At 43.8% G+C, this 26,642-nt stretch overlaps 1 protein-coding gene across 2 annotated transcripts; it reads right to left on the bottom strand.

Moving 5' to 3' along the window:
* Window positions 1–2,708: 2,708 nt before the first annotated feature.
* CHRNA6 (cholinergic receptor nicotinic alpha 6 subunit) lies at window positions 2,709–17,459 on the bottom strand. Of its 2 annotated transcripts, XM_024765085.1 has the most exons (6): window positions 17,381–17,459; window positions 15,595–15,734; window positions 6,809–6,853; window positions 5,978–6,087; window positions 4,898–5,876; window positions 2,709–2,840 (listed from the first exon to the last, which is right to left on the bottom strand). In XM_024765085.1, the coding sequence occupies exons 1-6, from the start codon at window positions 17,457–17,459 to the stop codon at window positions 2,709–2,711; spliced, it is 1,485 nt and encodes a 494-aa protein (XP_024620853.1). The 2 variants fall into 2 exon arrangements, with proteins under 2 accessions (XP_024620853.1, XP_024620855.1); XM_024765087.1 differs by lacking the exon at window positions 6,809–6,853.
* Window positions 17,460–26,642: the final 9,183 nt, after the last annotated feature.

The following is a 26,642-nucleotide window of genomic DNA, read 5'->3' as shown; positions in this document are numbered from 1 at the left end:
TATTTTTATATCTGATAAGGGGTTAATATCCAGTATATAGAACACCTACAATTCAACAACAAGAAAACAAATAACCCAATCTTAAAAAGGGCAATGGACTTGAATACACATTTCTCCAAAGAAGATATACAAGTGGTCAATAAGTACATGAAAAGATGCTCACCGTCACTCATCGTTAGGGAAAAGCAAATCAAAACCACAAGATATTATCTTACACCCATTAGGATGGCTACCATCAAAAAACTAACACGTGTTGATAAGGGTGTGGAGAAGATGAAGCCCCTGCTCACTGTTAGTGAGAAGCAAAATGGTGCAGCTGCGGTGGGAAACAGCGTGACAGTTCCTCAAAAAAATTAAAAACTTATTGCTTAATGGGTTCAGAGTTTCAGTTTTGCAAGATGAAAAGAGTTCCAGGGATGGATGGTGCTCACGCTTGTGAACAATGCGAATATACTTAATACCACTGGACCGTACACTTAAAAAGGGTTACGATGGTACATTTTGTTATGTGTATTTACCACCAGGAAAACTTTTAAACAATGACTTGAAATAGTGATTTGGCTTAATAGAAAAAAAAGTATCAAGAAACAAGCAACCCTCTGTAAAGACAGATAAAATAGAGGTGCTACAATCACATGACATGAAGAGAGTAAAAATACTTTAAAACAGAGTAACTTGTGCCTGGGGTACTACAACCGGCCTTAAGCTCCAGGATGAGGTAGATAAGGAAGAATTAGCACATGGTAATGAGACAGGTTAGGATCTGGGACCTGGGACCCTTTGCTGCAGGGCTTTCACCTGGACAAACGTCTCCTTGAGCAAAAAAATACAAAGAAACTATAAGGGAGTAAAAATAACTGCGTATATGTGCAGTTGGGGCAAATTATGGACAACAAGATACAAAAAGACCAAAAAAAACCCCCAACTGCCACTTCCGATGAGTTGGGAGCAAAAACAGGGTACTGTGCATGCCCCCTGCTCTCAACACCACCTAAGGGGTGGGCAGACCACCTACGCCCCCCTTCCTGCCCAAGCCCTGGACACACCCCTACCCTCGCCCCATATAAGGAACTAGCTCGCCACCCTCGGTGAGTGAGCAAGGGAAGCTGTTATTTGTTTTCGTTCCTTTTGCTCCTGCCGCCTCGGGAGCCCCAATAAAGACTTGCCTGAGTTTCTTGTCTGGCCTCTTATCAATTTCTATTGATTAACGGAAGGTCAAGAACCCTGGTTAGTATCAGTAATAGAAGTTGTAGGGTATCAACACAATGGAGGTTATGCAACCACAAAAATTATACTTCAAGACTGCGTAACATCTCGGAGAAATGCTGCTGACATGATATTGAGAAAAGAGCAAAATACAAAACCGAAAGGTAAAACTGAGGTGTCAAATTATGTGTGCATTTAGACAAGGACTAGAATGGAAAAGGCAAAGTGAAATTAGTTCCTGTGTTAGGGTAGATTTTTTTTTCTACTTTAAAATGCATCTTTAAAACTGTTACAATAAGTGTATACAAAAAATAAGAAGATAATAAACGAGGGTTGAATAAAACAGAATACCCAAGGTTCTCCCTCTCAGAAAAGGAATTGCTCTAAAAGGTACAAGATCACCATTTCCTACAGAAGAAACACTTTTATTTTCAGTCTCAGTTACAAAGAGCAAATGGAAACTGCTGATGAGAAGAGACACCTTTTGGACCCACGGCAAAGGGTGCTTCAGGTCTGTCCGGCCAGACCACGTCATGCTTTATTTTCGTTGCTCTGGTTACATTCCCCACATGACACCTGGTCCTGGAGATCTCTGTGTTTATGACTTTTCCTACAAAGCTCCAAGTGCATGGACAGAACCTATTTCTCTGACTGTGGCAATGTCACCACTCAAGTCTCTTGCCAGATGAATGATAATTAAATATGGGGGGTGGGGGAGGGAAAGACTGGGAGTTTGGGGTTAGCAGACGCAAACTAGTATATATAGGATGGATAAACAAGGTCCTACTGTGTGGCACAGGGAACTATATTCAGTATCCTGTGATAAACCAAAATGGAAAGAATATGAAGAAGAATGCATATATATGCATAACTGAGTCACTTGTCTGTACAGCAGAAATTAACACAACATTGTAAATCAACTCTACTTCAGTAAGATTTTTTAGAAGGGGAGTAAATACAGCCTGTTGGTTAGACTGACTACCTGCTGTTACTTTTTTACTAAATAATGTATCAAATAATGCCGCAGTGTGTGCTCTACATCACAGAGATGTGCAGGAGAAAGCAAGCATACACGAGTTCACAGGTGCTGCAGAGGTCAGCATGTCCAAGGTCCAGAGTTTCGCGTCTGGCAGGTGTCATTATACTGAGAAGCCCATAAACTGGAGAAGCAAAAGAACCTCTTAGCATGGCTTGACTTTGATTCCACGGTTTGCTGTTCTGTGGGTCGGTCACGTCCCCGGAAGCCAAACGTGTACAAACAAGAGAAGCCTGGAGGTGCTGCCAGCTCGGGGCTCCAGTGTCAGATCCCAGACACTGGGATCAGAAAGTACTCCTCTGTGCCCCAAGGGAGGGCATCCAGGCTCCCGGTGGGCAATAAAGTCCCCTTTTTCCATCTAGATGGGGACTTGGTGCGAAGCTTTCTATCCCTTTCCTTGTGGTGGGGGAAACATGGAACAAACACAGTGTCTTGTAAGTTTCTGAAGATAAAGGGAAAATCCATCTTACGAATGTCCTGTGTTCCCCAGGAGTGGCTGGAGAAACAGCCCCGCAGTTCCAAACACGCAGATGATTATAAACACCCACAGGAACACCCTGTCCACTACCATGGCCACGTATTTCCAGTCGTCCTCTACCTGAAAGACAAAAGTCAAGCAGCTGTAAAAAAAAATCAAAACCATGGGAGATAAGCTTTGTCTCATAAATAAGCTGCTTCCTTTTCACAGAAGATTTCCTGGCACTTTTAAAGCAAATATCCCCGTGATTCTGGTTAACCCGTGTCTCCTCTGTAGCACACAGAGAACTTCCGTTTGTCTGCAGAGGGTGGGTGCGTGCGCTCCATCAGTCCTGGGACAGCGGGCTGCAGAGTCAGCAGGCTTCTGTGGGCACACAGGACCTCTCCTGACTGCAGGCAGCACCCCAGAAAGAGCTGCTCGGAGAGCTCCACTTCTGCGTTGACTGGAAAAAAAATGCATAACCTAACACTTGAAAATTATGTTTTATTCAGTGGATTTTCTGAGGAATTCAAGCCCGGGAGGCAGCTTCCCAGATCGCTCTGAGGGACTGCCCTGAAGAGGTAAGGGAAAAAAAAGTCAGGGCATAGAGGAGGTTTTGCAACAAAGACCAGGTAGCCGGAACATCAAAAGAGTAGTTGTAGAGCATTTTGTTGCATTTGACTGCAACAGTAATCCTTTGATGTTCTGACCACCTGGATTTTGTTGCAAAACCTCTTACATATCCTGGTTCCCCCCATCCAATCTCCTGAGGTAAACGATAATGGAAAAGAATACCCAAAAAATGTATATATGTGTATAACTGAGTCACTTTGCTAGGCAGCAGAAATTAGTACAACATTGTAAATCAACTATACTTCAATTTTAAAAACGTTTTTTAAAAAAGATTACTGTTAATTAAAGAAAACCAGACATCTCAAGTCAAGGAATTTAGCGCTTTTCTATGTATGGGAAGAGGCAAGAGTCTGGGTTCGCGGAAATCATTCCTTTGATATGCAACTTAGCTCTCTAGGGCCAGCATCCTTCTTTCCTCCACCCTGAATCCCCTCAGGGTGCACAGCTGGGGGTGACTGCAGTGGTTGATGGCTTGACGGGTGCAACGTCCTTCGTTTATTGATAGGGCAGGAGACATTTCTCATCCACTCTTGTCATGGACACCACGGGACAGTCTGACTCCTTGGCAAGCCTGGGAAATGGGTTTGAGGCGGGGGGTGTAGGATGTGCGATGTGATGGGCCCCCCCCCCATCAGGAATAGGTGACGCTCTAGAACTCGGGATCACGCTGGTCAGGGAGAGCTCGTTACATCTCTCATGTCCTTCCTGTTCCCGACCTCCAAGAGCCCTACCTGGTGGTGATCAAGTCAGCAGCAACTGTCCCCTAGTTTGACGAAGGTGTCACCACAGAGGGGCGTCCTAGGCTCACCTGGCCCTGATGTACCCCCTCCCCGACCTGTGTGACATGCAGCCCATGTCCGCCGCAGCACCAATGGGTGGACTTCAGGCCTGCAATGTCATTTCATTAGGAGATAAGGATGATGGCTACTGCCATCAGGTCAGACCCAGACCCCTGGCGGCAGGAGTTTTCAGAGACCCCCAGCTAGTCATCCTGATGGTATGGAAAATTGGCATAAAGTTCTTGAGCTCTCTCTCTCTGGAGGATGAGGAGGTCCGAGCTGCTATAGTTAGACTCTGGGCTGCAGAAGCAGACTGTGTTGATGCTAAAAATAACCCTGAGGTTCATTGAATCAGCACCTGGATCCCCGTCAAGTGGAGTAAGTAGGATTGGAGCTGCCGGAGGCTCACTCCACCTTCCTCCCAGGCTCCCAGACTGTGACCAGCCCTGCAGGCTTTCCTCCTGCCCCTCAGCCGGCTTTTCCCTCTCCCACCCTTCCTTACGCAGGGGCTCTCAGTTTAATAAACCAAGGCTGCCCTGAGTGTTTATTTTAACCAGATTTTACTTGAGTTGACATTTCTGGAGGCAGAGATTTGCTCTGAGGCTACACCTTACCCCACCCCCTCCGCAGGGCGGTTCACCCATAACTGCATCATCACAGGGCTGGCTTTTAGGGCACCACTCCCTGACCGTCTTGCAAACAGAACTCACATTGAAGATCTGACATGTCTATGCAGGGCCCCCAGGCCTGCTGCGAGTGAACAGGCTAGAAGACCCATACATTTACCTCCTTTGTTTCATTTTGGTTCTTCATGTTTTCTGCTATGAACTGAACACTATCAATTACAGCTTCGACTTCAGGTGAGGGCTCCAAATTTTCAGTTGTCCATTGTAAAGGCTGATGACCTAACCGTCTCTTGCTGGTGGCGATCTCACTGGACTTACGACAGTGGCAGCATTCTTGAAAAAGTTTGGGCTCCCTGCGACGATCGAACTTGACTTTGGCTGGCCTACCAGAGAAGCCTTCGGGGTTTTTGTCATACCTTGTCCCCTTCCTCTTGTCCAGAGGCCTCCTCATCATCAGGATCTGGGGTAACAGCCGGAGGAAGACTGTCTTCACCCACGTGGGCATGGTATGTGTGGTCGGGGCGCGATAGTGGGTGTTCAACACAAACACCGTCACCACGATGGACAAGGTGATGAAGATCATGGTGAACAGCAGGTACTTGCCCACCAAGGGGATCACGAGAGACGTAGATGGGATGGTTTCTGTGATCACCAGCAAAAACACTGTCAGGGAAAGCAGAACTGAAATGCAAAGCGTCACTTTTTCACCACAGTCAGAAGGGAGGTAGAAAACCAACACAGTTAGAAATGAAACAAAGAGACAGGGGATGATCAGATTAATGGTGTAAAACATCGGCAACCTTCTAATGTAAAAAGAATAGGTTATGTCTGTGTATATCTCTTCACAACAGTTGTATTTTATGTCATGCTTGTAGCCAGAAGCATCGACAATTTCCCATTCACTGTTTTCCCAAAATTCATCCATGTCCACTTTAGAGCCAATGATTAGAAGATCAATTTCAGCTTTGTCATAGGTCCAGGAACCAAATTTCAGGGAACAATTTTGATGATCGAAAGGGAAAAAAGTGATATCCATAGGACAGGAGCTCTTAAAAATAGCTGGTGGAGTCCAGGTTATCATGCCATCATATTTAAGAAGAGCTTTTGTCTTGCCTTTGACTTGGAAGTTGCCGACAGCACTGCAAAGTAAACCAGACACCATTAGTAACACCCTCTGTGCTTTGGGTCAGTCTGTACCAAAGGCAACTTTGGAAAGAGACTGGCTGTCAGATGCCCATACTTGTTGTAGAGAACAATGTCAGGCTTCCAGATCTTCTCCGCAGGAACGCGAAGAGTCTCAATGCCATCGTATTCCACTGGGTCCCAGCGCAATTTATAATCATTCCACATCTAAAGGGAATAGAAGTCAGTTTTTAAAAATTCTTGACTTTCTTCCAATGTTAATTCTATGTTGGTTCAACAACTTTTTGAAAATTTTCTTATTTAAAGAGTTGGTTTCCTACCAAAAGTTGGACGATTAAATCCATGGGGAACAAGGTAGCTGAGCTGATTTGGGGTAAATATAGATATTAGATAAGTATCTATTGATTATTAATTAGCTAGCCAAGTTTACAGGCTCAGCTTCCATATTCCATGGACTATGTTCAATCTCTAGTAGCAATCCATTTCTAGTATTAAAAAGATAATTCAAGTGTATGATGATGGGTTTGTTACAAAATCTGCATAAAAGATTGAGACAGGAAGGAAGAACAAGATGGTATGACTGATAAAACCAGACGGTGGGACTCTAGCCCAGAGCAGGATCAAAGAGTGGTCAAGAATCTGGCTCTGGAGCTCGAGATTCAGACAAAAATAGGAGACTTGAGAGCAGAAACCACCGAAGCAGAGTCAGAGAGAACTCTGTCACTAAGTTCTGCAGCATGAAGCTTGCACCCAGCCAGCCGTTACCAGATTGAACTTTGGGCTTTGGAGCTAGTTAATATTTTACGCTCTATCATAAGCTAGAGATGCAAAGAGGGAATGCTAGTGGATTTTATCCATTTGACGTTGTTAAACTGACACACAAGTGTGACACAATTCCAAGAGAAGAATGTGTGACATAGACACGTACGTGACGTAGCCACAGATTGGTTTCCATGATCTGGTTTACTTCATCCTGGGAAGAAGAAACAATATTTTTTATCCTCAAATATACTTGCTAATAGAAGTGAATCTTAGAGCAAAAATTACAACTAAAAATAGCCAATCTGAGTTATTCATGCTAACGGAGGGAAAAAAGCAGACTGAAAAGGATTTATAAAAGGCCAAAAATACAATATTTCCACACTGGTCCCAACCCTGTTGACTTTGAAATGTGGCTTTATGACTGTCTTTCAAATCTGATTGAAGTCCCACTTCTGTGAAGCCTTTCTGACCACTGCAGCCCATAAACATTTCTGATCCCATAAACATTTCTGATCCCATAAAAGGAAAGAAGGGAGAGAAGAGAGAGTGGGAAGGAGGGAGGGGAAGTCCTGCAGATGGCGATGGGTATCATTGCTTTTGCTATCTTCTTCCTCAGCTGTGCCCCAGCACCCTCTAGGTCCTGAGTCCTGAGCCCCACTGCCCCTCAAGGTGTCAGCCTCAGCTCACCATGGAGTTCTCCAGCTGGAACCTGCCACTCCCCAGAGCACTGCTCCCACACACACCACTGCCAATTGCTTCAATCATTCATTAACAAGTATTTATTGAGTACCTACTGCGCGCTCTATAAATGCTGGGGCTACAGAAGTAATCAGGATGGAAAATATCCCTACCTACATGTGCCTAAGCTATTAGCTGGGGAGACAGAAAATCCATAATACATACATGGTATAATGTAAGATAGTGACAAGTCCCATGCAAAAAAATAAAGAGGGATTGAGTGGCGTGTGTCTGTACACACATGCACACACGTCTCTTTTAGACAGGATGACCCGGGAAGGTTTGTCTGAGGAGGTGGTTTAAGCAGGTACCTAAATGACCTGCAAAGAGTCCTGGGTCGCTTGAATAAAAGTGTTCCAGGAGGACATGCCAGATATAATGTGCTCCTAATCAGCTACCACCTCTCAGTGGAGCGGCTACTGAAGACACATCCAGAACCTTCAGCAGCCTCAGAGCGCAACACTTGGAGGCTATTGACGGTCACACAGTGGCCGGCGGTGGGTTCCCAAAACTTACCAACCTTGTTTCCCCAGACACATGAGCACCTTCGAGAGTAAACACCTCACACTGGCTGAGGAAGCTGTGGCCAGGGCTGGACACCAGCCCACTCTGGTTTGCTGCTCTGCAGTTCTTCATGCCCCCCAGAAAACGCTACCCGGAGAGCTCACCAGCTTCCTCCTTCAAAGGGATTTGTGTCAAGTCATGATAGGCCCCAGGGTTTTAAAAGGTCAACAAAAGGAGTTACGTTCATGGTTTTCTATTGGTCAGGGCAAGCAAAGAAATGGACTATTACTTATCCGTGACTTTACAATTACCCAAGTCTAAGGACAGTGTCTTCTGCTCATACCTTGTGACCAGCAGATTCAAGCAGGGGCCATGTCAATAAATCCATTAGCTGTCAGTCAGGAATGGACTAGCTCTAGCAGTCCAGAAATGTCTTGGAGGCAACAGTCATAAGCGTCTTCCAACAAGTGCTTCCTCTCTGTCCACTAATACACTGTTTAGAGAACTAGTGCACACTATGAACTAGAACGCTGTATTCTGAGGATTAAAATCAGTGGCAACATCATCCCGATAGTATTCCTGCCTCTCCATCTATACTTCCGCAGCCTGGTGAACCTCCATGTGCTGTGGACCTGCTTCATGGTGGATGGACACCCTCAGAGGTGTCAGCCAAGTTTATGGGTCAGGACCGGGTCTGGAAAGTCGCATTCTCCATCCAATGTCAGACTGCACCTATGGTCATGGGAACTGCTGTCAGACAGCCCAGCTGAAGGAGACCAGAGACCCACAGGACAACCCCACGTTCCTGGGACCATCACCCTGCGTCTCCTTCTTGGGAAAATAAAGTAGTTGACACCTGGTTCAATTAAAGGATTGGAGTTACAATTTCAAATGGACTAGATTCTGAGGCAGAAGCAACAGACTCAGAGACTGAGATCAGAAAGGCCAGGTGGGCTACATCTTGAAAGCCTTCATATTTGTCATGTCAGATATGCCAGGCCATCGAAAACACTGGGCAGGGGCTTTGTCCTGGCCCCATGAGGGGGACGGTGGAAATACACTTACTCTGAAGATCATCCACTCATTAGACTTTGTGGCCAAGTTCATTCTATGCAGCAGCAAACACCCTTCCATGTAGAGCTCTCTGGTGCTCTAAGGCCAAGCCTGAGGCCCAAACAGCAGCAGACGGCCTACAGTCTTCCAGAAGGGAGTTTGTAATTGTGCATCTGGGCTGTACTGCATCACAGTCACTCGCAGACCTCACCATGGCTCAGTGACAACAATGAATATGGCCCATAGGGACTTCTGGTGCCCCACATGAGGACAAGTAGACTCTAATACACCAATAAGAATTGTTATATTAACACTGGACAAAGCAGATGCAGAGGGAAAAAATTACTAAAGACAAAGAGGGACATTACATAATGAAAGAAGGATCAATCCACCAGGAAGACACAATGATCCTGACCATATATGCACCAAACAGCAGAGTCTCAAATTATATGGAACAAAAACTGATAGAGCTGAAAGAAAAAACAGACAAATCCCCAATTACAGTTAGAGACTTCAATATCCCCCTCTCAGCGACCAATAGAACTCAGTAAACTCGACAGAATCAGCAAAAATAGGGAAAATCTGAACAACATAACCAACCAGCAGAATTTAATTGACATATACAGATACTCCACTCAAAAACACCAGAATACACATTTTTTCAAGCATGCATATAATATTAACCAACGCAGAGCATATCCTTATCATAGGCTATAAAACAAACCTCAACAAATTTAAAAGAATTGGAATCATAGTGTGTTTCTGAGCATAATGGAATCAAACTAGAAATCAATAACCAAAAGACAACAGGAAAATCTCTAAACCCATGGAAATTGAACTTCTAAATAATCCATGGGTCAAAGAGAATGTCTCAAAGGAAATTCTTTAAAATGCATAGAGCTGAATGGGAACAAAAATACAATATATCAAAATATGAGGGACATAGCTAGTAAAAGTGCTAAGAAGAAAATTTATAGCTAAATGCTTATGTTAGAAATGAGAAAAAGTCTCAAGTCAATAACACAAGTTTCTACTTCAAGAAATTAGAAAAACAAGCACAAAATAAACCCAAAGCAAGTACAAGGAAGGAAAAATAAAGATAAAACAGAAATCAATAAAGTTGAAAAGGAAAACAATAAAGAATATCAATGAAACAAAAAGCTGATTCTTTGGGGGAAAAACAACAAAACTGATAAACTTTTATCAAGACTGACAAAAATAAAAAGAGAGAAGACACAAACCACCAATATCAGGAATGAAACAGGAGCTATCATTACAGATCCTATAGCCATTAAAAAGTTAGATAATACCATGAGCAACTTTAATTTTATCATAAATTTGTCAATTTAAAAGAAATGGGCCCATTCCTCAAAACCCACAAACTAACTAACAAGGACCTACTGTATAGCACAGGGAAATATACTTAATATTTTGTAATAAACAATAAGGGAAAAGAATCTGAAAAGTGATATAAATAGACAGTCTGAATACCCTATAGCCATTTAAGAATTGAGTTTATAATTAAAAAGCTCCTGGAAAAGAAATCTCCAGGCCCAGTAGGTTTCCCTGAAGAATTCTACCAAATATGTAAAGAAAAATCAATACCAACTTTCCACAATCTCTTCCAGAAAATAGAAGAGGAGGAAACAACTCCAAATCCTTTATGTGAAGCTAATATTATCCTGACACAAGCCCAAACGAAGACATTACAAAAAAAGAAAATGACAGATCAATATCTTTCATGAACTTAGATGCAAAAATCATTAACAAAATATTAGCAAACTGAATCCAATAATGTATAAAAAGTTATACACCATGACTAAGTGGGATGCAAGGCTGGTTCAACATTCAAAACTTAATCAATGTAATTTACCATATCAACAAACTAAAGAAGAAAAACCATGTGATCATATCAATTGATGGAGAAAAAGGTTTTTTTTTTGTTACTGTTGTTGTTGTTTTTTTTTCCTGTACGCGGGCCTCTCACTGTTGTGGCCTCTCCCGTCGCGGAGCACAGGCTCCGGACGCCCAGGCCCAGCAGCCATGGCTCACGGGCCCAGCTGCTCCGCGGCATATGGGATCCTCCCAGACCGGGGCACGAACCTGTTTTCTCCTGCATCGGCAGGCGGACTCTCAACCACTGCGCCACCAGGGAAGCCCGAGAAAAGGTTTTTGACAAAACTCAACATCAATTCATGATTAAAAACTCTGTGAAACTAGGAATAAAGGGAAATTTCCTCAACTTGATAAGAGCATCTACAAAACAGCTACACCTAACTTTATACCAAATGGTGAAAGACTGAATGTTTTTTCCTTAAGACTGGGAACAGGACAAGGATGTCTATTGTCACCACTCTTATTCAGCATAGTACTGGAAGTTCTAGCCACTGAAATGAAGCAAGAAAAAGGGGGGAAAGGCACAGACTGGAAAGGAAGAAATAAAACTATCTCTATTTGCAGATTATAAGGTTGCCTACAAAGAAAATTCCATGGAATCTATAAAAATGCTGAAACTAATTGAGTTCAGCAAGATCTTAGGATACAAGATCAATATACAAAAGTCTTAAAATTCTATATACTAACAATGAGCATGGAGAAACCAAAATTAAAAGCATAATAGGGCTTCCCTGGTGGCGCAGTGGTTGAGAATCTGCCTGCTAATGCAGGGGACACGGGTTCGAGCCCTGGTCTGAGAAGATCCCACATGCCGCGGAGCAACTAGGCCCGTGAGCCACAACTACTGAGCCTGCGCGTCTGGATCCTGTGCTCCGCAACAAGAGAGGCCACGACAGTGAGAGGTCCGTGCACCACGATGAAGAGTGGCCCCCGCTTGCCACAACTAGAGAAAGTCCTCGCACAGAAACGAAGACCCAACACAGCCAAAAATAAATAAATAAACAAATGTGGGGTTTAAAAAAAAAAAGCATAATACTATTTTCAGTCACTCCCAGATAAAACAAAATACTTACATATACATGTAACAGTACATGTATGGGATCTGTGTACTGAAAATTACAAAATCCTGAAGGAAGAAGAGCTAAATAAATGGAGAAACATCCCGCATTCATGGACTGGAAGACTCAACAGAGTAAAGATGTCACTTCTCCCCAAACTGATCTGCAGGTTTAATGCAGTTCCTATCAAAATCAGGGCAATGCTTTTTGTGGACATAGGCAGCTTATTCTAGGCATAGGCCACAGAAGAGCTAAGACAATCTTGACAAAGAAGAACAAAGTGGCAGGAATCACTCTAGCCAATATTAAGTCTTACTCTACAGCTACAGTCATCAAGATAGTGCAGTGTTGGTGGAGGGATAGTCACACTGATCAATGAAACAGAATAGAGGACCTAGAAATAGACCCACACAAATATGTTCAACTGATTTTTCACAAAGGTGCAAAACCTTTGTGGCGCAGTGGTTGAGAATCTGCCTGTTAATGCAGGGTACACGGGTTCGAACCCTGGTCTGAGAATGTTCAGTGGGGAAAGGATTGCCTTTTCGACAAATAGTGCTGGAGCAATTGGACACCCACAGGTCTAAAAAACAAAATCTAGGTCTCATATCTTATATAAAAATTAACTCAAAATGGATCATAGTCTTAAACATAAGACATAAATAAAACTTTTAGAAAAACATAGGAGAAAACCTATAGGATCTGGGATAAGGCAAAGAATTACTAGGCTTGATGCCAAAAGCATGACATATAAAAGGAAAAATTGATAAATTGGACCACATCAAAATTTAAAACTTCATGTGAAAGCCCATGTGAAGAGGAAGAAAAGATAAGCTACAAACTGGGCTAAAATGTTTGCAAACCACAAAACTGGCAAAGCACTTGCATCTAGAATATAGCCAGAACTCTCAACACTAAATAGTAAAAACAAACAATCCAACTGGAAAATGGGCTTAAGGACATGAACAAACATTTCACCTTAGAGGATATGCAGATTGCAGATAAGCACATGAAAAGAGGTTTTATATCATCAATCATTAGGGAAACGCAAATTAAAACCACAATGAGATATCGTTTCATACCTGATATAACTCAAATAAAAAACAGTGACAATACCGAATACTGGCAAAGCTGTAGATAAACTGGATCCCTCACATATTGCTGGTAGGAATGTAAAAGGGTACAGCCATTCTGGAAAGCATTTTGGCAGTTTCTTTTAAAACTAACACACAACTACCACACGACCCAGGAATTGCACCCCTGGGCATTTATCCCAGAGAAATAACGATTAATGTTCACCCAAAAACCTGTACGCAAATGTTCATAGCAGCTTTATTTGTAAAAGACCAAAACTGGAATCAGCCCAAATGTTCTTCAACCAATGAAAGGTCAGTCAAAGTGTTCTCCATCAATACCATGGAATACTACTCTCAGTAAGAAGAAATGACTCACCAAACTTATTGTGGCAACCACTGCATGAAGTATGTAAGTCAAACCACTATTCTGCATACCTTACTTATACAGTGTTGTATGTCAAGTGTATCTCAATAAAACTGGAAGAAAAAAAAGAAGAAATGAACTATTGATACAAGCAACAACTTGGATGAATCTCTAAAGAATTATGCTGAGTGGAAAAGCCAGTCCACAAGGTTACATACTGTGTGATTCCATTTATGTATAGTTTTCCTGAAACGACAAAATTTTAGAAATGAAAGATACAGTAGTTGCTGCCATTGGTCAAAGAAAGTATACAAGGGCTCTATTATTTCTTACTGCAAGTGAATGTATGATTATTTCAATAAATAAAATTTCAGTTAAAAAACTACATTTCTCAAGACTCTCTTGGAGCTAGGGGTGGTCAATGAGCTAGGAAGCAGAAGCTGTCAGTAGGACTTCTAATAAAACTCCTTAAGGAAGTCACAGATGTCTGGTATGTGCCCCTTTCTCTCTTGCTCCTGCTTCTTGCCAAGAATGTGAATATGATGAGTGAAAATCAGCAGTTATCCTGGACCACAAGGCAACACTGAGGGAAGAAATCACATACTAAGGATGGTGACATAGAAAGATAGAAGGAACCTTGGTCCCTGTCACAGTTTATGCTTTTAGCATCATAGCTCATGTGATTAACATCCTCAGGAGTTGTGCAGTGCACAACCTGGGCAACCAAACACCATGATGCAACCACTACCACGAAGCCACCTGGTATTAACCTGGGCTGTTAACCTTTAGATTTCTATTACATAAGAAAGAAATAAACTTGTTTTATGTAAGCTGAGAGAGCATGTGTGTGTTTTTCAATCTCTGATAGCAGCCAAATGCAAATACCAAAATCTGTATTTAGCAATCCTCCACCCACCATCTTCAGAACAATGTCCTGAAAGGGTGTATAGATCATGGATTTGAAGTGATGCTGTATCACAAACTTTAGGGGTCACTCAGTCCAGTTCTCCATTCATAACAGCCCAATTCATACCAAGTGTGGCTTCCAGCCTGGTAGGAGACCAGTAACCAGTGCTAAGCTATTTGAGGGGACAGGGGAGGTGGGATTAGAATAGGTACTAAATAAATGTTTATTAAAGGAATTAGTGGGCCCATCTAAGTGAGATAAAACATCTGGCTTACTTTTTTTAAAACCAGTATTTATCAGCATATACACACTTCCAGCTTGGGCCAGAAGCTAGAGGATCAGGTAAGGGTCAGCCCAGTCCACTGGGAAGCACGGACCGGAGAAACATGGTGAGCCCGGACTTCATATCCATAACTGAGGTCTTCCCCCAAGTGCACCTGGAGCCACCACTGTTTCTCCAGACAAAGCTGAGAGGAAGGAGGCACCCCCTGCCACCGTCCAGGGTCTGGGCTGCTCCCTCGGTCTGTGCACCATTGTCTCAGAGATGCTTGGGACGTCCCTTACCCCTTACGTCCTGAGCCTGCCTATTCCTGGAATTTGGTCCGAGTCCAGTGCCTCAGGTCAGCCTGCGCCCTGCCATGCCTTGGAGCCCAGAACCCTGTCCTCTGTTAGGGTATCAGGTCCCACACCTCCTCTCTCAGCAACTAGGGTGTGAAGATTATTCAAAAGAAAGAACTCTAGTCCTCCTTGCCCCTTAAACAGGGTAGCAATAAATTAAACTAAGACCTCCAAATTCCCATCAGTTTTTCAGGGCTGGATGGAACCCTATGTGAAACAAGGTGAATTTTCTCTTTCTTCTATAACAAAGGAGACTTAAAGCAATTCTTCTTATACGGAGTCGAAAGAGCATGAGCTTTGGGGTTGAACAGTGCTGATTGAACCCCAGTGCCACCATCTGTAACTGTATGACGTGGGGAAAGTTTCTTATCTGAGATTTCCTCTCCCCAGCTGTAAAATGCAGATGACAGCCACTAAGTGTGGACACTGGTGCATAATAGGTGCACAATGAAGTTAGCTCCCTTTGTATTCCCCCTTCAAATGCCCCTTCGCTTCTTTGTTTCATAAGCTGGTTCTGAGAGCATTTCCAGAAAAACATCGCCTTAAGGAGAATAATGACAGCAACCCTGGGACGAGTGGATGCCTCCCAACGGGCTGGCTTTGAAGGGCAGCACTCTGTAGATTTTTGTCTGTTTGTGTTCAAAAATCCCTTTATTTACCCAGTGCAGTGAGTGGGAATTGCTTGGACCCTTCAGAGTTGGGGCCTCCGAGGCCTCGTGGTGCCCACCCTGCACTTACCACGTCGGCCAGCTGCGTGATGGCCACTTCAAAATGCACAGTGACTGGGTCAGAAACGTTTTCCACGGGCCTGATGAACTGGTTATAATGAGCAAACAGTTTGTGAAAGAGCCTCTCCTCGGACGCACAGCCTGCACATCCTGCGGCACCATACAGAGAGAGGGGTTAGAGAAGCAGAAAGGATGCTGGCTGGTGGGGAGGTTCCAGGGGCTTCCATCCGGGAAGGCAGGTGCAGGACACCAGCTTCCCCCAGCACCGCTGCACCTGCCCCTCCTGGCCATGCTACTCCCCTTCACCACCGAGATGAAAAGAGTAATACCGGCATCTCAGGACTAGTGCGCTAGCAAACAAACTGATGTTGGTAAGAGCACTTCTAAAGTCTACAGTAGCACAGTGTAAAGGGATAGATAGACACAGGCTTGAGATGTTCAGTTATGGCACTGAACAGAACTCACCGTCTTACTGATCCGGTAATTAAAGAGAAGTCCTGCCCTTTCTTGTCAAAATACTGATCTGACTGGTCTCTGTTTCTACAACCAGCAGGGTGTGTAGCTGGGGAACCTTTTTCAATCAAACTTAAATAACTAGTAATTTCATTAAGGTCTTAAGCCCTCCTCCTTTTTAAAATCAACTTTGAATTTCAATTCTTGGAGATGTGTGAGAGTGCAAAGTTTTTAAGGAAAATTTACTTAAAATATTTTTTCTAGAATCCCCAAAGTTCTTAAACAATAGCACTTTCAGTCATTAAATTTAGACAATAATGTAACGCATGTCTCTTTGTATTTTCCCAAAATGCACTAAATGTAGGTTACTTGCTTTCGTTTGACATAATTCATCTCATTAAGGCCCCCTCTATGTTTTTCGTTATAGAATTCAAATTTGATACCTGAAATACTATTCTATAAATTTCCCAAAGGGATTCCCAAAAAATTTAAGGGGCTGAACAACTCATTAGGCAAAAACAAAGGAAAAGATAGCTGTTATATTACTAAATAAAAAGTGTTGTTTGACAGATGCATTTGGAAACACTGAGATTTCAGCAGGAAAGAGCAATTTTAGATGTAAAACATCATTGTCTGCCATCATAGTTAATAAAGATAGAAATATTTCTACATAAAACAGATAATTAAAAAATCCTCCTGTTACCCATTTTCCTCCTTTGAGGTTTTTCTTTTCCTTTGAGACATTTCAGATAAACCCTCCTTGAGTCTTGACAAGCAAGTCCCTGCAAAGCCGACAGCACGTGGAAATGTGGCTTTGTGGACATGGACAGAGCAGCAGCTGTCCGTTTCTAAGCCTTAACTTGAAAATGAATGATCTTACTCTTAGGACACATTTCCCAAAATGAAGATGATTACCTACAAAATGGAAGGGTTCATAGACTGAGGAATAGTATCAGCTAATAAACCACAGTTTTGAAAAAATATTAAATACAGGTAAAGAAGTTGAATACATCCATAGTGGAGGTGGACAGAAAACTGTACCATTGTTATTTTTGCCTATTTTTCATTGGGAAAATAAAATAAAACATGGTTTACAATGTTTCCTTGTCCTCCCCATCCCATCCCCCCGAAATCTCATTTTACATGTTAAGCCAACCAACTAAAAACGAATAGATTAATTAGCAGTTATAAGAGGAGTAATTCCTGTGCAGACACTCTACATATTTATCCATAGCATATCTCATCTCTGCTCAGTCAAGCACAACTAGAAAAGGAGGAAAATAAAACTAGGAAATACATGTAGCTAAAAAGGGAATATGAGAACAAGCAGAAATAAAACCTACCTCTGAAGCAAAGTGTGAATACATACCACCAGAGACACAGCCCAAAGTGAAGGAATCCCTGTCCCTCGCGGGGCAGCATGTTTAAAACACACTCTGATTTCTTTTTCTAGTCAAAGGATTGTGGAAAACAAAGAGCTATCAGGCAGCCACTCACACCGGACCTTTAAATCACCAGAGTCCCCTGCAGTCCAAGTGTCTTCTGTGAAATGAAAACCTTCACAAACATAACATGGTCGTTCCCAATATCAGAGACTGAGGCCAACCAAAAGGGCAAATAAAAAGGACTCAATCTGATGTCAGAGGAGTCAGCCCTTTTCCTGACACCCTACATCTCTTCTCATGCAGGAACGAGAGAAGCAGGACGGGGGTGTTGGGCAGACAGCACCGGGAGGGGACAGAAAACTGTGATGTGCTTAGTGTATCTTTGTAGTGCATCTTTTCCCAGCCCCGGTCCCGAGAGGAACAAACACACGTCTCCTGAGCTCCAGCTGTAGGTAAAGCACCTGCCAGGTCCCGACCAGTGTATTCTGATTCACTGAGATCTCTAGCTCATCAGGGCTTAACCTTGTTACCAGAAAACATGGTAGAATAGGAGTCCTGGTAAAGTGTGCCTCACAGAGAACAGGATTGATTTGGTTTTGTCTGACTTCTAATGCCTCGTCCTTCTGAGTTTAGGAATCACCCTCCAGGACTAGAGATTAGCCGTCTGAGAATGAGAAGAATAAATACTGAACACAGGTTGCTCTCTAGACGGTCCTATGTTTATTTATACATCCTTGTCACCAACTGGTTTTCTTATCATTTGTTTCTTTCCTCTATAAGTTTAGTGTCAGTAACATTCTGATGAGTTAGGCCTTCTGGTCAGATTTTGGTGTTGGTTAAAGGGGAGTTAGCAACAAAATGAAAAGGCAACCTACAGAATGGGGGGAAATATTTGCAAACCATGTATCTGGAAAGGGGTTTATATCCAAAATATGTAAGGAACTCATAAAACTCAAAAGCAAATAACTACATCCCAGTTGAAAAATAGGACCTGCACAGACATTTTTCCAAAGACACAGACGGCCAATGGGTATACGCAAAGGGGCTCAGCACCACTGATCATCAGGGAAATGCAGATCAAACCACAATGAGCTATCACCTCACACCTATTAAGGTGGTATTATAAGAAGACAAGAGGTAATAAGTGTTGGTGAGGACGTGGAAAAAAGGGAACCCTTGTGCATTGTTTGGAATGTAAATTGCTGCAGCCACTATGGAGAACAGCATAAAGGTTCCTCAAAAAATTAAAAAATAGAACGACCATATGATCTAACAATCTCACTTCTGGGAATATATCCAAAGGAAATGAAATCAAGTTCTCAGAGAGATATCTGAATTCCTACATTCATTGCAGCATTACTCACACGATATGGAAACAACCTGGTGTCCATCGATGGACGAATGAATAAAGAAGTTGTAATATACACATACATGTATGTGATGGAATATTAGTCAGCCGTGAGAAAGAAGGAAATCCTGCCACCTGCGACAACATGGATGAACCTGGAAGACATTATGCTGAGTGAAATAAGCCAGAGAAAGACAAATACTGTATGATCTCACTTTTGTGTGGAATCTAAAAAGGTCAAACTCATAGAAGCAGAGCGCAGAACGGTAGTTGCGAGGAGCTGGGGTGCGGGTAACGGGAAGATGTCGGTTGAAGGGTACAAACTTACAGTCACCAGATGAACAAGTTCTGGTGATCTAATGTACAGTACGGTGGTGACTACAGTTATCGTATTCTTGACATTTGCTACGAAAATAGACCTCAAGTGTTCTCACCACCTCTCCACCACACACACACACGCGGTAACTGAGTGACGATGTGTTGGGCTGATTGTGGTGAGCATTTCGCAATGTAACACATGTTAAATCATCACATTGTTCGCCTTAAGTATACACACTTTTTATTCATCAACTATACTTCAATAAAGCTGGGGGAAAGGAGTCAAAGCCTAAGATGGTCTCTCAGGGACCTCCTATCAAAACATTTCATGACATCATCACAGAAACTGTACACTTGGCAATTGTGCAGACTTCAGACTAACGGTTTCCCTCAAAATTCTATTGGCCTCATATCTCTTGTGGGAACGAAAAAGGAATGATCATTTATTTAGCACCAAACTTAGACCGGGCATTGGGCTGGGTGCCTCAGATATGTCACTTTAAGATGTTACTCAAATTCTCCTCTTAGCAGATGGGCTTTTTGTCCTTTGCTGAAGTGTCCTGTGGAGTTTGCAGAGAGAAGGCGTCAGGACAACACTTTATCATTATGGATAAAAAGCCACCTTACATCCCCAAATGAGGCAGTGCCTCCCTAGTTTTTAGGGTAAAACCCAAATCAGGCTGGCTGTTTTCACAGCTCCAACACTTTCTAGTGCCCAGACTTTGATTGGTTTGTTCTTCACACTTTCTAATGGATACAGTCTTTCAGGAAAACTGTGGTCTCAGGTCTTTTGTTTTATCCAACCATCCCTCTCTGTGGCCATCACCTGTCAGCATAAAGAACCCCTGTAGAGGAGGGATTCTCTGGGACGGTCCCCCTTTCCTCCAGGAACCTGCAGGCATCTGTCCTTTTTGCCAAGGTGCAGAGTGGGGAAGGGGTGTCACAGAGGAACCTCACCAGAGGGGAAGGAGGCAGAGGAAAGAATGTGGACTTTGGAGTCAGACCCGGATTTGGACCCTGGCCCTGATGTTCACTTGGTGGATGCCGAGCAAGTTACTGAAGCTCCCTCAGCCCTGTCCTCATCAGAGAAATGTGATTAAATTTGGTAACATAAATCGTTTAATCTCTCCCTACCCAATTTTTCATGGAATTTTCACTCCTTCTCTTACCAGTACAAATAGGTAACACAACTAAGTCACTTTCAGGCCTGAATATACTTTAAATATATATTTTAAAATATTTAAAAAATATATTCAGGAAGAATATATTTTAACAGCTTGTAAAGAAAATACATTCTCTCATTCAAAGAAAACATTTAAACTATCCCCTCATCATCAGAAAAATGCTTGGGTTTTGTCACTGAATTATGGGTTTATAGCCTGCTTCAAACCGCTTTTGAAAATTGCAGAGAAAGAGGTTAAAACCAAATATACAGGAAAAAAAAAATAAGCACACTTCCAAAGAAAAGAATTTTTTTTAATTCAAGTAACAAAAGATTTAAAGACAATTTGTCTCTCCCTGCGATTGCTGGATACCATTTCACATTCACGTTCTACAAGCAGTTTTGTTTTGTTTTTTACATCTTTATTGGAGTATAATTGCTTTACAATGGTGTGTTAGTTTTTGCTTTATAACAAAGTGAATCAGTTATACATATACATATGTTCCCATATCTCTTCCCTCTTGCATCTCCCTCCCTCCCACCCTCCCTATCCCACCCCTCCAGGCGGTCACAAAGCACCGAGCTGATATCCCTGTGCTATGCGGCTGCTTCCCACTAGCTATCTACCTTACGTTTGGTAGTGTATATATGTCCATACCTCTCTCTCACTTTGTCACAGCTTACCCTTCCCCCTCCCCATATCCTCAAGTCCGTTCTCTAGTAGGTCTGTGTCTTTATTCCTGTCTTGTTTAGCCTTGTTGAACCAGTTTTGAGTGCTGATCACGGTTTATGGAGGTGGAAAGGCTGCCGGGAAGTGAGAGGTTAATTGACACGGGATGGGACGAGCTGGCCGGGCGTTCTTCCTTCCTCGCATAACCTGCACCCTCTCACCCCCTTATTCCTCTCAGCCAGTTCCAAAAGGAAAAAGGAAGAAGCCATGGATCTTAACTTTCTTCAAGACCATAAACATCTGATAAAAACTATGGATCCTATGCTCCCCCCTGCCCACCTATGTGCATCAAACACCATGTGCCATATAATACCCGCAGGCCCCAGACCCGTGGAGGGCAGCTGGGCAGACAGTAACCGTAGCTGGCTTCATCGTTTCCCAGGATCTGTCCCTAGTCACTCCACATTTTCCCTTTTTAAAATAACATATTCTAAAGAGCTAATGTGTCTGGAAATTGATAGCCTTCTATCAATAGAGACTAATTGTTGGGTTCCTTTTTGGTTTTTATTCATAGAAGCGAACTTCAATTTGGAGGTTTTCTGAGGAAAAAAACAGTGATACTGTTTAATATGAAACTTTGTATTACTATATTTTAAGCTTTTCCTCCCTAGATACTAAATTAAAGCCATTGCTTCATTCTACTCTAAAAATAAAGGAGACCATTTGATATGGTTGCATGAAATTTGTTATGTTTTTATTGGAAGTTTCAGGGGGTTGGGGCATAGAAACTGCACGAATGAACATTTCACTGACTTTTTTCCACCTGTCTGTTCTCTTTAAACTCCAAACGAGAAGACTCTTTAGTTGTCCCTAAAGAAATGTAAAGGAAATAACCCTTTAAACATGTATTATTTATAAATCATTGCAGCAAAACATTATCAATAATTTAATGATCCCATCTGCTTGGCTTTGTCTTTTTATATTTAAAAAACCCAGTCATTAAACACTCACATGTTTAATATCCCTAGTCAGTAGTATTTCAAATCCACCCCAATTGACATTTCCCACCCTAGAAAAATAAAATAGCAGAAGGGGAATATTCAAATTCAATGATCATTTTAGACCACAAAGAAACATTTAATAAATAGCTCATAAGAGAGGCTCAAATGAACTGTACAACATTTTGTCCATGTACATTTTAAGAAAAAGAGAAAGCCTTGGGACCTGGGCTGGGGTCAAGCTCACTGAAATGTTCAGACGTTGAATAAGAGTGACAATGCTCACTCAGCACTTCTCGGCCAGTCACCAGGCTAAGCCCTGTACCATCTCTCCTCACAGCATCCCTAAGAGGTGAGACCCAGTTTTGGAAGTGAGGACATTGGCCCTCCGGCTGGTTAAGTAACTTGCTTACAGGCCCATCAGAGCGGCTGCATGGCTGAGTTAGGATTCCAATCTAGGTCTGTCTGATTCTAAAGGCAATGCTTTCACCTTAAAGCTTTACTCAAGTGCTTTTAAGATCCATGAACACTGTATAAGTTCCATATATTTTTAGAAGGTTGTTACTGAAAAGGGCCACAGTTAGCACTAACTTCATTATCATTCACGGTGCATCTCTCACGTGAGCTGAGGGGGCCATGGCTAATTTGTACAGGGAGTTGAAATGATGGACACAGTACCAGAGACAAGTGAAAGCCCAGGAGATTGCCCTGCTTAGGGCTCAGGCTGACATCAGGCAAGCTCCCTGCTCCAGGAGAATGGGATTACAGCCACATCCATGTCTGGGGGTGCTGTTGCCAGCTGTGCTGTGCACATCACTAAGTACCACACTTTCCCAGCCAGAGTGATTCCTACACAGGACTTTGGGGATTTTGTAACTTCCCCAGCCTTTTCACCGCAGTAAATGAGCAGCAATTATCTCTGGGCCCAACAAGGCAGAAAGAAATGTGTTTAAATCATAAATCTCAAAGGAAGAGTCAATTCAAGGTTACCGTTGTCCCAGGACCCAGCAGTTATAAAATGTATTCCACTATGGTAGACCCAGCTCTATAATTGTAAATGGGAATAACAGTACCAATTGGTATTAGTTTCCTATGACTGCTCTAAGAAATTACCCCAAACTTGGTGGCTTAATACAACCTCATAGTTCCAGAGGCCAGCAGTCCAAAATCAAGGTGTAGGCAGGGCCATGCTCCCTCTGAAGGCTTTAGGGGAGGATCCTCCCTCGCCTCTTCCAGCTTCTGGGGGCTCCAGGTGTTCCTTGGCTTGTGGCAACATCACTCCAGCCTCTGCCTCTGTCTTCACGTGGCCTTCTGCTCTCTGCCTGTGCCTTCTCCTCTTTGTCTCTTGTAAGGAAGCCGCTCATTCCATTTAGATCCTACTGGGTAATCCAGGGTAAACTCATCCCGAGATCTGTAACTTGATCACATCTTGCAAAGACTCTTTTTCAAAGATGGTCACATTGACATGTACCAGGGGTTAGGAGACAGACGTATCTTTTGGGGGGCCACCATTCACCCCACTACAGCATCCCACAGGATTGTGGTGAGGATCTAATCGGAAAAGGTAGATAATAGCAGCTACTGAAGTACCATAGGGACAACGCACACTGATTTTCTTCTTCCAGAGAGCAACATTTCCACGTGTACAGCAAACCTTGGGGACCAGTGGGGAGTCCCAGAAAGTAAGACTGCTTTTACCTAAAGTGATACAGATCTTGTTCTTCCAAAGAAGAAAACCTGAAAAGTCACCTAGATGACGTTTTCTGGTGAGTAGCTCTCAAATGTCAGTGTGCAGCAGAATCGCGAGTAGGAGGCATTCTTAAAAGGTCGGATTCCGGCGCCGTCCTCAGAAATTCCGATTCACAGGCCCGGGGTGGGACCTAGAAGCCGCATCTTTAAAAAACTCCCCAGCTGATCCCAATGCAGCCTGTCCTCTGGAGGGCTGCCGGCAGATCCCCACACAGTCCACCCGCGCAGCTCTGATGTTACAGGGTCAGACGTTTCTGGGTCACACGCGTCCCAGCAAATTTGCATGTCACAAGATAAAAATGTTAGAGATAGTCTGAAGCTGCCATACGGGCACCGTGTTGTGTGTAAAAAAGGCTAATTCAACCTGGGTATTGGCTAAGTCCTGCTATGTTCTGGGCACTGTGATAGATACTGAAATATACTTGTAGAAAATACACATTTTTTTCAAGTACTCATGGCACATTTACAAAAGCTAACCTCTTCTTAGGAACCAACAAAGTCTCAACAAGTATCAAAGAATATATACCGTACAGAAGATTCTCCGTCCATAAAAACGCAAAATAGAACATCAATTCCAAGAGAATTCCCCCAACTTCCCTTTTTTGCAGGTCTTAAATGTTACCTCTGCCTTTTATTTTTTAGGGTTGGGAGGAGGTAAAGCTAATAATGAACAGAACTCTTAGGGCTCGGGTTTCACCAGCTGGAGCATAGCTGAGATCCTGTTAATCTCAGGTCCTTATCTGCACCAGCCGTGCAGAGAGCTGCACTCCCCAAGCCTGTGAGGCTGCTGTCAGGGCCCCCGGGGGGAGCTTGGCCACCCCAGGCCTTCTCGATTCTTTGCTGAGCACGGCTGTCTTCCCAAAGCCAGCGCCGTCCTGGGTCTGAGGTCGGGGGAGGGGGATGAGGGATGGGGCCAGAAGGAGTCCGGGCAGGGGGCGCCGAAAAGAACCCCCCCTCCACCAATGACCCCAGCAACGTGCCAGAGCACGGCTGCTTGTGCCCGAGGCCTCATCCAGACTTTCATAAACCTTCCAACAAGGGTGTCAGCCGTGCCACCGGCCAGGCACAGCCTCCATCTGCAAACCCCAGCACCCTCTTTCCGGGAGCTCTCACGTCAGAGCACCTCCCTCTTCCTTGAATCGAAAAGAGATGCTGCCTGGGAAGCCCCATGTCCAGACGCAGAGATGCCAGCTCATAGATTAACTCATAGAGGAGATCAAACCTGTGGGAAAGGAAGTGGACTCTGGCCGAAAAGGAGACGTCAAGGCAGCGTGCTGGAGGCCACCATGGCGGGGTCGAGAGATCTAACGACACCACCACCGGCCCCCTTCACAGGGAGACCCTAATGGAGTCACCTTACCTGTCCAGGCTGCCATTTCTTTCTTAAGATGGGATGACGCAACCAGATGGATGCAAGACCCTATCCAGCTCTCTCAGCTGTACTCAATACACTGACAAGAGCAGATACACGGTGGTAGCCTAATGCACTAGTGTTGTCATTTTAAAAATATAACAAGGGGGCTTCCCCGGTGGCGCAGTGGTTGGGAGGTCTGCCTGCCAATGCAAGGGACACGGGTTCGAGCCCTGGTCCAGGAAGATCCCACGTGCTGCGGGGCAGCTGAGCCTGTGTGCTACAACTACTGAGCCTGTGCTCTAGAGCCCGCGAGCTACAACTACTGAAAAAAAAAAAAAAAAAAGAAGGTATCAGAGCATTATTACATGAATTCCACTCCCCTTCTCTAAACTTTACCTGGAGAGGGAATGATACTGGAGATGCACAAAGAATTAGTTATCTGCGTTAGTCGTGCAAGAGAGCTGCCAAATGTCACGTTTAGAATTAGACCTTCCTAAATGTAAACAAACTAAGTGAGCGATATTAAGAGCGTATTACAATTGCTCTTAAGTATTCCCAAGGCCCCCACCCCGGCCTAGCAGGGTGATCCAAGAGAGGAAGCCATCCAAGCATGTTCCAAAAATCACAAGAGCACATATTCTATCAGCTGGTAAAACCCAGCTACACAGAAAAGCTACAAGTAAACACACACACACACACACACACACACACACACACACACACAGTGAAATTAATTAACCACCATGGTGTATCCTTGATCCGGCTCCACCTTTTTTCTGTCTTAGAGTGGCCACCTTAAACCCTGAATTTTATCATTTAATTCAGACACTCTCTTGAGACTTTTATTAAATCATGGGAAAGTTGGGATCTAGGGGAAGATGGCGGAAGAGTAAGACGCGGAGATCACCTTCCTCCCCCCAGATACACCAAAAATACATCTACACGTGGAACAACTCCTACAGAACACCTACTGAACGCTGGCAGAAGACCTCAGACCTCCCAAAAGGCAAGAAACTCCCCACGTACCTGGGTAGGACAAAAGAAAAAAGAATAAACAGAGACAAAAGAATAGGGATGGGACCTGCACCAGTGGGAGGGAGCCGTGAAGGAGGAAAGGTTTCCACACACTAGAAGCCCCTTTGCGGGCGGAGACTGCGGGTGGCGGAAGGGGAAAGCTTCGGAGCCGCAGATTAGCGCGCAGCCACAGGGGTGCGGAGGGCAAAGCGGAGAGATTCCCGCACATAGGCTCGATGCCGACCGGCACTCACCAGCCCGAGAGGCTTGTCTGCTCACCCACCGGGGCGGGTGGGCTGGGAGTTGAGGCTCGGGCTTCGGTCGGAGCGCAGGGAGACGACTGGGGTTGGCGGCGTGAACATAGCCTGCAGGGGTTAGTGTGCCACCGCTAGCCAGGAGGGAGTCCGGGGAAAAGTCTGGACCTGCCAAAGAGGCAAGAGACTTTTTCTCCCCTCTTTTTTTCCTGGTGCGTAAGGAGAGGGGATTAAGCGTGCTGCGTAAAGGAGCTCCAGAGACGCGTGAGCCGCGGCTAACAGCGCGGACCCCAGAGACGGGCATGAGACGCTAACGCTGCTGCTGCCGCCACCAAGAAGCCTGTGTGCGAGCA

Source organism: Neophocaena asiaeorientalis, unplaced genomic scaffold, assembly GCF_003031525.2.
Source record: "Neophocaena asiaeorientalis asiaeorientalis breed wild unplaced genomic scaffold, Neophocaena_asiaeorientalis_V1.1 scaffold14, whole genome shotgun sequence".
Taxonomy (NCBI): Eukaryota; Metazoa; Chordata; class Mammalia; order Artiodactyla; family Phocoenidae; genus Neophocaena; species Neophocaena asiaeorientalis.
This window is presented reverse-complemented; position numbering and strand designations above follow the sequence as displayed.

Coding starts and splice junctions, on each gene's coding strand:
- CHRNA6 (XM_024765085.1), bottom strand. CDS start 17,459: ATGCTGCCCCGCGAGGGACAGGGATTCCTTCACTTTGGGCTGTGTCTC. Junction 6,088..6,808: donor CCAATCTGTGGCTACGTCAC/GTACGTGTCTAT, acceptor TATTCCCTTTAG/ATGTGGAATGATTATAAATT. Junction 5,877..5,977: donor GACATTGTTCTCTACAACAA/GTATGGGCATCT, acceptor TTTACTTTGCAG/TGCTGTCGGCAACTTCCAAG.